General features: G+C 44.6%; 1 protein-coding gene across 2 annotated transcripts in view; it reads right to left on the bottom strand.

The window, feature by feature from the left end:
• crb2a (crumbs cell polarity complex component 2a) overlaps nucleotides 1-11,811 on the bottom strand; it is a 55,622-nt gene extending 43,811 nt beyond the window's left edge. For both annotated transcript variants that reach the window (XR_015103553.1, XM_086135527.1), the window contains exon 1: nucleotides 11,620-11,811. Coding sequence is in view for 1 of the 2 variants with exons in the window: in XM_086135527.1 (XP_085991653.1) it covers nucleotides 11,620-11,740 (121 nt within the window). In the remaining variant the exon portion in view is untranslated. The remainder of the gene's footprint in view (nucleotides 1-11,619) is intronic.
• Between the last annotated feature and the right edge of the window lie 222 nt (nucleotides 11,812-12,033).

Raw genomic sequence — 12,033 nt, 5'->3', positions numbered from 1 at the left:
TATCCATCCATTTTCAGCATTGCTTATCCTGAACAGGGTCGCAGGCGAGTGCTGGAGCCTATCCCAGCTGACTTCAGCCGGAAGACGGACTACACCCTGAACTGGTCGGCAGTCAGTCGCAGGGAACATTGACAAGTTCTCGGGTATACCCCAAATGATGATGAGATCTCACACACGTAGACAGGGATAAAGGTTTAACAAAAAGTGTTTATTTAGAGAAAAGCATAGAACCGACGAAGTACAAACCAAGGTCCCTGGCAACAAAGAGCCATTAAAACACAGAACAAACATGGCAATGTAATAGTTATACAAGAATACCCTAAAAAACTAAATTGCAAGAGAGTTCAATAATGCGAAATCAAACTGAAGAGAACAACATGATGCGATAATACATACAAAAATGAGATCAAGATGGACGAAAGTGAACTATGAGCAGGGACAAGAGGTCTTGAGAACAATCACTTGAGGCATGAAAAGCGAGCAAAATTCATAATCCGATAAAGAACAGCCGTCGTCGGAGTCCTTATAAAGTCCAGTGACTGCATCAAGAGACAGGTGCACCGTTGCAGGGAACACCTTCCACTTCAGCCGGAACTGAAACCAAAAAATCAAACCATGACACATAAGGGGTGTTCACACGGCAAGATTTGCTCCAGTGCTGCGCCAGCGCTGCCCCAGTTGAACGTTCACATGTGCAAATTTACACCACCTCCCTGAGGTGGGTTAAATTTGCTCCGGAGCAAATGCTCGTTTGCGGGGCAGCACCAATGTAAATTTGCACGTGTGAACTCTACAATTTGCTCCGGAATAAATGCTCATTTGCGGGGGGAGGGGGGGGGGGGGGTAGCGTCGCTACGCATGAGAAGAGTTGATTACATACGGCGAGAATGCGTTGCTTTCGTGCTCTGTTGTACTTCCGTCATGTGTTTGTTTAATAACGACACAAGACATGGCTGGTAACAGTAGCAAGCGTCACCTCTTGGGTTATACCATCTCAACTAGAACGGGGGGGGGGGGGGGGTGAGATAGTCCCAAAACGCCATCTTTCCTTTTGTAGGAGACTGGACTGTCTCGGAGTTGTTAGTGTAGTTTTTAGTTCCTTTGTTGTGTGTTCACAATCCCCCGCACCCCATAGAATTTATTTTGTGATTTCCTCTCTTGATTTTCTGTTTGGCGCATTACATGTTTGCTTTTCTGAGTGTCATTGAAGTCATCGTTGATTTACGTTTTCATCGGCGGTCACTCTCGAGCAGAAGGCACAGAGACCGAGAAGGAGAATGACGTGCCTGTACAGTAGTTGCTTGAGTTGTGTATAAGTTTTAAAAGTAACCAACACGACAGCTCCTTGTTTTCTGTCATTTTGCTCCGCTGCAGAAACTGCCGTGTGACCGCAAGTGGAGCTGCACCGACGCTGCGCTGGTGCTAACACGTTCAGCGGCTTTGCATGTGTGACCGCTCCACAAAATTTTTTCCCGTGTAAAACATATCGCAACAAAATACATCGGTGCAGCACCGGAGCAAATGTGTGCCGTGTGAACACCCCTATATAGAGATGAACAACCATTCATACCTTTGTGGAGTGGGAAATGATCTCATGGTGACCGCACACAAGTCAGACAAGTGAACCACAACGGCATTAGTGGCACGGTGTATGTAATATTTTTGCAAATATAGCCGCCGCAATGGGGATGTCTTGGGATGAGAATCCGGGGCGTTGGTAATGATTTCTTCGGTATGGAATAGAATATAGAATCCGGGGTGCACCTAATATTTTGGCCAACATGGTCGACCGACTGGAGGAATCTCGAGATGTGAATCTGGGGTGTTCCTAATGTGTTGGCCAATATGGCTGCACTATTGGGGATGCCGAGGGATGAGAATCCAGGGTGTTGCTCATGATTTGGCCTGTATGGCCGACCCACTGGGGACGCTGAGGGATGAGAATCCGGGGTGCACCTAATATTTTGGCCAACATGGCCAACCCACCAGAGGACTCTCGGGATGAGAATCTGGGGTGTACCGAATGTTTTGCCAATGCAGACGTCCCACTGGGGATGCCTAAGGATGAGAATCTGTGGTTTTCAGCCTTGCCGCTTACATGCTGTGATTTCTCCAGATTCTCTTAATCTTTCGATGATATTATAGACCATAGATGATGAAATCTCAAAATTTCTTGGAATTGTACATTGAGGGGAGGTTTGCATGTTCTCCCCGTGTCTGCGTGGGTTTTCTCCGGGTATTCCGGTTTCCTCCCACATTCCAAAAACATGCATGGCAGGTTAATGGAACGCTCAAAATTGTCTCTAGGGGTGAGTGTGAGCGCGGATGGTTGTTCGTCTCTATGTGCCCTGCGATTGGTTGGCAACCGGTTCAGGGTTGCCTGAAGACAGCTGGGATAGGCTCCAGCACCCCCTGCGGCCCTTGTGAGGGTAAGTGGATTCGAAAATGGATGGATAAATGGATAGATACATTGAGGACCATTGTCCTTAAGCTGTTTGACAATTTTCTCACGTAGTTGTTCACAAAGACGTGAACCTTGCCCCATATTTGCTTGTGAATGACCAGTAGCGTGGTAAAATAACGACAGTTATGAAAATGACGCAGAGTCCTTGAGCTCTTTAAAGTTTACACTAGTGTTGAAATACTGATAAGCAACAGTTACGCAAATAATGCAGAGTGGCGATGTGACAATAATTAATATGGTAATGCTACGTTCACACCGCGCCACCTATTCCAAACTTGCTAATTTTTTGGCTCTGTCCCGGTGTTGGAAGCTGGCTGTGTTGTACAGCTTCCACTGCCCACACCCCGCAATGACTATTTCGTCCTATATTTCCTATTATTTTCATCATTTACATTCAGACAGGTAGTAGCTTTTGGAAAAAAAAGCTATTTTTCAAATCGGTTTCACCAAACACTAAGAAATAAAGTGTGGCAAATGTAAAATGGAGTGAATGACACAGATTTAAGTGACACTTTCTATCTTGGCCTCATTAACTGGGAAAATGATTGAGAAAAACTCAACAGCATCACAAATGATGAAAAAATGATCACTTACCTGCTGATTAAAGGGAATTTCATAATTATGAGACTGGACAATGGTGCAAAAGCAAATGTCATTAGCATGTCTGATGTAAGAGAAATGCAGGTAATGACAAAAATATACAGAAAGAGTTGAAAGATTACAATGGCCACCCATGAAGTGCTTGGGTACCTGTAAATTGAATGTCAATGTTAAAGGTAACAGTGTACCATGTACAATTTTTGGTTGTTACTGACAATTGTGAATCACTTTTGAGTGACAAGAGCTGTGAAGAGCTAAGACTGCTGAGACAGACTCAAAATGTGACACTAATGTTATTGTCCCGGGAGACTGTCGGTTGAGTAGGAGCACCCGTGGCAAAAGCCAAATTGTGGTTACTTTCTGTTCCTGGATTTGCCACCTTGGTACATTTTCCAGCAAAAGAAAAGAACTGGACTGGAGGCTACTGAATGGGTCAACTCCCAGGTTGTCTGAAAGAATGATGAGTTGAGAACATGCATGGGCCTAAAAGATCGAAATTAAAAAAAATCAAGCATGAGTACTACCAAATACCCACATGAGAAAAAATGGTGAAATCAGTGAAATGGTAAGAGCAACCTATTTCACAAAACCTAAAGCTTCACAAGGTTTCTGGCATTTAAGACTGGATGAGTGCAGTAATAAATACTGCACCTTTGATAAACCTAGCGGGTACTGTATGTGACTGAATACCCAATTTGTCATATGGCTAGAACACTTCAGAATCAGAATCAGAATCATCTTTATTGGCCAAGTATGTAGAACACACAGGGAATTTGTCTCCGGTATAACACGCTGCATTAGTATCATCGTAAACAACAAATCATTGAACCATTTTAGAGTAACCAGTAGCAGTATTCGTACTTTATAACACCATTAGAGGATTCCATCCATCCATCCATTACCAAGGTTGCTTATCCTCATGAGGGTTACGGGCATGCTGGGGCCTAAACCAGCTGTCTTTGGGCAGTTGGCGGGGGACACTTTGAACTGCTGAGGAAGCATGGCCTGCCACAGGAGGTGCTACGACAGTTCTACACGGCAGTCATCGAATCAATCCTGTGTTCTTCCATCACGGTTTGGTTTGGGGCCGCCACAAAAAAGGACAAAATCCGACTTCAACGGACAGTTAGGACGGCGGAAAAAATCGTTGGCACCGCCCTACCCACTCTTGAGGACTTGCACACTGCAAGAATCAAGACAAGGGCACGGAAAATCCTCCTGGATCCCCCGCACCCTGCCCACCACCTTTTCCAGCTACTCCCCTCAGGCAGACGCTACAGATCCATGCGCACCAAATCCAGTAGACACTTAAACAGCTTCTTCCCTCTAGCCATTAACTCCTTAAACAGTCACTGACGTAGTCACTCTTCTTGTACTACAAATACTGCTACTGGTTACTCTAAAATGGTTCAATGATTTGTTGTTTACGATGATACTAATACAGCGTGTTATACCGGAGACAAATTCCTTGTGTGTTCTACATACTTGGCCAATAAAGATGATTCTGATTCTGATTCTGATTCTGAACTGTTTGCCAGCCAATTGCAGGTTACACAGACAAATAACCATTCACACTCACAGTCACACCTAGAGACAATTCAAGGTACTCAATTTACCTACCATGCATGTTTTTCGAATGTGGGAGGAAACCGTAGTACCTGGAGAAAACCCATGCACATGCAGGCACGAATAGAACATGCAAACTCAACACAGGAAGGCCAGAGCCTGGGATCGAACCCTGGATTTCTGCACTGTGAGATGGACGTACTAACCACTCCTGCACCATGTCGCTCTTAACCGCCATTTGGAATAAAATCTACATCATAAATATTCCACAGAGCAATGGAAAATATTGAAGGCTTAGGGGGAGTCGATGACATTGTAGTATGGGGCTTGACTCTCCAAGAGCACAACCAGAGGCTTTATTAGGTGATGGAGTGCGTACAAAAGTATGGACTGAAACAATAGAGCCAAGTGTGAGTATGAAGTGCAAGAGGTCCTTTTCCTTGGGGGCAAACTTACAACACGAGGCATACAACCAAACCAAGACAAAATAAAAGGGATACTGAACATAACAAGACCAACAGACAAAACATGTACAATGCGCAGTATGGGAATGATAAATTTTATAGACAAATTTATTCCCAACCGCACAGCAAAGACATCCTGCATCCATGCGATCTGGCGTTCCTTCATTGGCTCCTTGTGCATTTTAGAGTTCTTTTTAAGATTCTATTATTTGTTTTCAAATCTTTAAATGGCCTCGCCCCACCTTACCTCGCTGAGCTCCTCCACCCAGAGTCTCAGGTCTGCAGACCAAACACTTTTAGAGGTACTAAGGACTAAGCCAAGGCTCAGATGGGATCGAGCCTTTTCCGATGTCGGTCTCTCTCTTTGGAATGACTTCCCACAAAATTTCAGGTTTGCCGTGTAATTGACTGGCGACCAGTTCAGAGTCTAGTTTGCCTTTTTCCCTTCGTCAGCTGTGACGGGCTCCAGCACTCCCCGCAACGCTGTTCAGGATAAGCGATGTTGAAAATGGATGAATAGTTAAATTCATTCATTCGGGGGCAACTTCCGGGTTGAGTGAAAGCTGGCGCGTCTGGCTGCCGCTGCTCTCCCACAACTTTTTGTGTTTTTACGGTCGACTGTTTTACTGTCCTCGCATTACTGTCTTCATACGACAATCATTCCACTCCAGCCCCCAATCCACTCTTGCTTCACACCCTCAACCATTTTCGACTGTTTTTGTCCTGGTGTCGCAGCGTCCTACCTGCTCGGCTCTCGGACCAGGCCCCGTGCCATCTCCGCACCGTTGTGCCCCGTGATGGGGGTCGGCAGGGCCTGTGTCTGGGTTCTACTGTTGTGGACCATCCTGTCGCTCCTCCATCGACCTGCCGAGGGTCTGCTCCAGTACTCGGTGGTTGAGCTCCTCAGGCTCAGCTTCCAATGGCTGGGCTCTACACCAGTTCCCGGACATCGCTCGCTTTCCTTCCCGGAAATACATCCACCGTGGGTCTCGTCGGGGCTTCCGCCTCAACCGGTCCAAAAGCATCACCTCCTTCTGGTCATCCTCCCGTCGGCCATTCAGAAACGCCAGCCGGTCCATCGACCATGGTGTGTTCGCCGGCTTGGCTAGGTCGGCAAATGGCCCTCGCAGCAGCGATACTGCTGGCGTCAACTTCGGGCGACTCAACATCCGTTCGCTTACTGGGAAGGGTAATCTTATCCAAGATATCCTCACTGACCGTAAGCTTGACATTCTCTGTTTGAATGAAACCTGGCAAACTCCTGGAGACTTTTCACAGCTTAACGACTCTACTCACCCGGGATTTGTTTACATTTCCAAGCCCCGCGACTCCGGTCGCGGAGGAGGTCTCGCGATATTACGCCGCGAGAAGTGGAAAGTACTCCCGGTCTCTCTCATCTCCACTCTCCACCTTTGAATGCCTTGCCTGTGAAATACCCGGATCCACTCCCACGATTATTGCGAGAGTCTACCGCTCCCCCAAACCCCACTGTGACTTCTTCAATGAACTGTCTGCTGTCCTCACCCATCTCTCCTCTCTGTCACCAAATATAATCATCCTGGGAGATTTTAATATACACATGGACAACTCTCCCTTCCTCTTACCATTGACTTCACTTCTTCACTTGACAGTTTTGGTTTCTATCAGTTTGTAGACTTCCCCACACACATCAAAGGATCTGGATCTGATTTGCTGCTCTGGTCTTACCCCCTCCAACTGTACTGCTAACAAACTTCCGATAACGGACCACTTCCTTATTTCATTTAACATTACCCTCCAGCTCTCAATCGCCAAATCACCCCGGACCATCGCTTACCGTCATATTAAAGACATTAACATTGACTCTTTCACTTCATGGATCGCCACCCTGACCCTAACATTGATTCCACTCTTGATGACTCGGTTTCCCGATACAACTCTGGTCTCATCAACATCCTCAATACGCTCGCTCCTGTCAAGTCCCGCTCTGTCTTTTTTACTCAGTCTGCCCCCTGGTTCACCCCTCATCTCCGTTCCATGAAATCCAAAACCCGGCAGCTTGAAAGACTTTACAAGAAAACTGGTCTCACTGCTCACAAGGACACCTATACAGCTCAACTATCCGTCTACAAGGATTCCATCTCGCAAGCAAAATCACAATACTACTCTGGACTCATCTGCTCCAATGCTGGAAATACGAAGACTCTCTTTCCCCTCTGGAACAAAATCACTCAACCCCCTGTCTCCCTACCACCTCACTTTTACTCGTCTGACACTTGCAATGCTCTTCTCCTATTTTTCAATGAAAAAATCAACAAAATCCACCAGCACCTGGGCTCCGCTGTACCTCTCCCCTCCTCTGACCATCTTACCCCTTGCCAACTATTATCTTCTTTTGAACTCCCCCATCTCTCATTAATCTCAGACCTCATCATCAAATTCAAGACTTCCTCCTGTCAGCTAGATCCCCTCCCTGCAGTCCTGGTCAAATCCTGCTTACCCTCTCTGCTTCCTTTCATCTCAGCCATTATTCATTCCTCTCTGTCTACTGGAATTATTCCTATCCCCTTCAAAACTGCAGCTGTCACCCCAATCCTGAAAAAAACTGGTTCAGATCCCAATGATTTCAATAACCTACGCCCCATCTCCCACCTTCCTTTCATCTCTAAAATTCTTGAGAAAATTGTTGCCTCTCAGCTCCACTCCCACCTCGCCGACAATATGAACAATTCCAGTCTGGCTTCCGTCCCCGTCACAGTACTAAAACAGCCCTCATAAAAATCACAAATGATCTTCTCATGGCAGCAGACTCTGGCCTAATCTCCATCCTCATCCTCCTTGACCTGAGTGCAGCTTTCGACACCATCTCTCACCCCATCCTCCTTAACAGATTCTCCACCATAGGCATCACCCACACCCCCCTACGTTGGTTTCATTCTTATCTCACTGGCCGCTCTCAGTTCATCCAATTCAATTCTTTCACCTCACAATCCCTCTTCTGGTGTGCCCCAGGGTTCTGTCCTGGGTCCCCTCCTTTTCATCATCTACCTTCTTCCCCTTGGCAATATTTTTCGCAATTTTGGTTTACACTTTCACTGCTTCGCGGGTGACACCCAGCTCTACCTCACCAGCAAACCCGACGCCTCCCTCCCACCCTCATCCCTCTCTCACTGTCTCTCAGAAATCAAATCTTGGTTCACCCATAACTTCCTCAAGCTAAACAGCAATAAAACAGAACTCCTCCTCGTCTGTACCAAATCTACTCCACACAAAGCCGACAGTTTTTCCCTCACAATTGATAATTCCACTGTATCTCCTTCCCCCCAGGTTAAGAGCCTGGGTGTCATCCTCGACAGCTCACTATCCTTCCACTCCCACGTCAATAACATTACCCGGTCTGCACATTTCCACCTCCGGAATATCAATCGTCTCCGTCCCTCACTCACTCCTCACATCACTGCTATCCTTGTTCACAGTCTCGTCACCTCCCATATCGACTATTGCAATTCACTTCTCTTTGGTTTCCATCACAAATTCCTCCATAAACTTCAACTTGTTCAGAATTCAGCAGCCCGGATCATCACGAGAACCCCCTCCTTCCATCATATCACCCCCATCCTCCGACAGCTCCACTGGCTCCCTGTCAAACTTAGAATGAATTTCAAAATATTTCTCTATACATTCAAAGCCATCCATAACCTTGCCCCCCGCCCCCCCTATCTGTCAGATCTTCTTCAAATTTCCATTCCCTCTCGCTCACTCAGGTCCTCATCCTCCCTCCACCTCTCTCTACCCTCTGCCCGTCTCAGTACAATGGGGTGCAGAGCCTTCAGCCGCTCTGCCCCCAAACTCTGGAACTCACTTTCACCCAATATTCGTAATATTGACTCTTCCTACATTCAAAAGCCAGCTCAAAACCCACCTATTCAGACTTGCATATCCACCTTAAATCTTTCTCTTCTTTTGTTTATAATTTTATCTGTGGTTTTATTATTTGCTCTTGGTTGTAAAGTGTCCTTGAGTGTTGTGAAAGGCGCTTACAAATGAAATGTATTATTATTAAACTTTAGGCAAGCCCCCTCGCTGCTCATCTTTAAAACTAATTTTTACAACAAATTTTTATTCTTTGGCTTGTGACTCGGCATGAGACTTGATTTTAGTTTTACTGTTTCGTTTGTTGTTATATTATTTATTTTGCTCCATGTACAGCAGTGGTGGTTGTTTTGGAGTGCACTATAAAGTGTTTTAAAGTGCACTATAAATACAGTTGAGTTGAGTTGAGCCAAAGCAGGTTAGTTGGCCTCCTTGACCTGTGCAGCCTCTTCATGTTGTAATCCCTGTTGCCATTCGGAACAATCCCCTTGCTGCTCTAATCTTCTCATGACAGAATGGCTCGCATATATGATTTAAATTTAAGGTTATTGACTCGTATTTCTCCCTTACATACTTTTATCCTATTATTCTTATGAATATCTATTTCATTCAGTTCAGAATTACAAAAATGCAAGACTCTTACTTACTGAATATTTTAGAAAGATTATAGAAATTAGATGTGCATTTTAAAAAATTATTTTCCGAACAATGAAATTAAACACACACACACACACACACACACACACACACACACAAAGACATTTGCAGGGCCACAATTCCTTTTTTGCAGAATTCCAACTCAATATGTCTTTGCATTGGGATTTTCTTCACCAATAACAAGCCTTGTTTTTCCACTCTGATCCTGCAATTCAACTTGAGTTGGCAGAATGGGGAAATGTAATGTTTCTCCTTGATTGTAAGCAACATATTTTAATTTTCTCAAAACTCGTCAGTCTGCTGTGTAATTTGGTGCAGAGTTGGTTTTTAAATTAATCATATTGAATTCAAATTCCGGTAGTCATACTAGCCTAATGCTGCGGTCAGACCGAACGCAAGCCGAGTGATTCTGGCTTCACGTTTTCAATGTTGTGGGACATTGTGGGACACTATCATTACGTTCTGTGGCACACAGAGGAAAATGTCACAGCCAGCTTCCAGTAGATACCAGGATAGAGGAAAAAACTTGCAGGTTTGGACAATGCCGAATGAGAAATTTGGCATATCTGGTTAGTGATTTTTTTCACGTTTACCGCTTTTGAACTGTCAAGCAAGATAGCATTTTTGCAGTCAATATAATAACACAACCACTGGTCACCAGGTTAATAAACAGTGTTCAAACTTTTTTCATCTGTCAAAAGAGCCCCTTCTCTTCTCCACTTGAAGGAATTGGCGTGTGGTTGTACAGTGAACAAAAGCATGCAAGACGCAGTCCGAACCTAGCATAATATCGCTAAATTTATCAAATAAACATACAGTACAATAAACTATGTGACATACAATTCTTCGTCCAGATAATGTGCTTTATAGTCTGGTGCACCTTATGTATGAAAATGTATAAAATAGACCCGTTCATTGATATTGTGCCTAAAACTCCAGTGCACCTAACGGTCTGGAAAATAGGGTATGCAAATGTGACGTAAAGTGACATAACGCTTCCCATGTCCATCAATACAGTCGAAGACCACGTTACAAAGTCTGCATCACAGTTGACTTCATTCTGCCGTGCAGGAGTTACCACTCATAAATCTTGTTCTTATAAGAATTTTGAAAGTTCCTAACGAAAGTATTTAGTGTTTTTTTTTTGAGTAATTTTTTGAAAGCAGCTACATTCCTACTAAAAAAACACATTCTGCTTGCTTGTTAACATCCATCCATCCATCCATTTTCCAAACCGCTTGATCCTCACTAGGGTCGCGGGGGGTGCTGGAGCCTATCCCAGCCGTCTTCGGGCAGTAGGCGGGGGACACCCTGAATCAGTTGCCAGCCAATCGCAGGGCACACAGAGATGAACAACCATCCACACCCACACTCACACCTTGGGACAATTTAGAGCGTCCAATCAGCCTGCCATGCATGTTTTTGGAATGTGGGAGGAAACCGGAGCACCCGGAGAAAACCCATGCAAGCCCGGGGAGAACATGCAAACTCCACACAGGGAGGCCGGAGCTGGAATCGAACCCGGTACCTCTGCACTGTGAAGCCGACATGCTAACCACTGGACTACCGGGCCGTCCTGCTTGTTAACATATGCCGGTAAATGTTTTATATTCAAATCACACTCCTTTTTTTAGCCATGCCTTCTTTCCTTGCGGCATTCTAAAGATTATTAAACATTGGTAAAAATGCTTTACAATACTTCTACTGCTGCTCAGTAATCAATACACAAGTATACAGTCAATACACAAGTGAATGAAACAGACATATTGATCCATCTTGTGATCGGAGACTATGAGCATAAGCAACCATGAGTGTATGGTTCACAGCCCAAGTTGATAGTGACTACTTAGTGCCACCCCTTATGATGATTAAATCTACTCAGTAATAATGCTAATACATGCAAGCTAAACACAATAGGTTTACAGACAGGCTTCAAGATTAAATTGTTCTTGCAAATCAAAGTTATGGTTAGACTCAGGAAACAAATTAAAATACAACCAAGTTGCCTCTACTCACCCCATTTGAACATCATCGTTGTCAAAAACAGAGTTTTAAGATTAAAATACGCTTTCCCAAAATCCATTTTACATGATGTGACGAGCGTATTATAAAAACGGTGATACTGTAATCCTGACATTAAATGGAGGGACTCCTTGTTTGTTACTGTCACCTTGTGCGAATAGACAGGCTAAGAACATACTGCTTTTGTCGAGCTGCCAGTAAGCACAGCCCAGGTCTTAAGATCCAGTGCCACATAGTCTGGAGTAGAATTAGACCTGACAGGCTAACTGGAAGACATGAGCTGGTTAAACTGTTCACCGATTCTCATTCTTTGTTTCCATCGGTGTCAGGTGAAAAGTATCTTTTTTTTATTCCTTTTATTTATATTAATATATATATATTTATATTTACATTGAAAGATTAAAAAGC

This window comes from Hippocampus guttulatus, chromosome 17, assembly GCF_054856545.1.
Source record: "Hippocampus guttulatus isolate MCC_2025c chromosome 17, RoL_Hgut_1.0, whole genome shotgun sequence".
Lineage (NCBI taxonomy): Eukaryota > Metazoa > Chordata > Actinopteri > Syngnathiformes > Syngnathidae > Hippocampus > Hippocampus guttulatus.
This window is presented reverse-complemented; position numbering and strand designations above follow the sequence as displayed.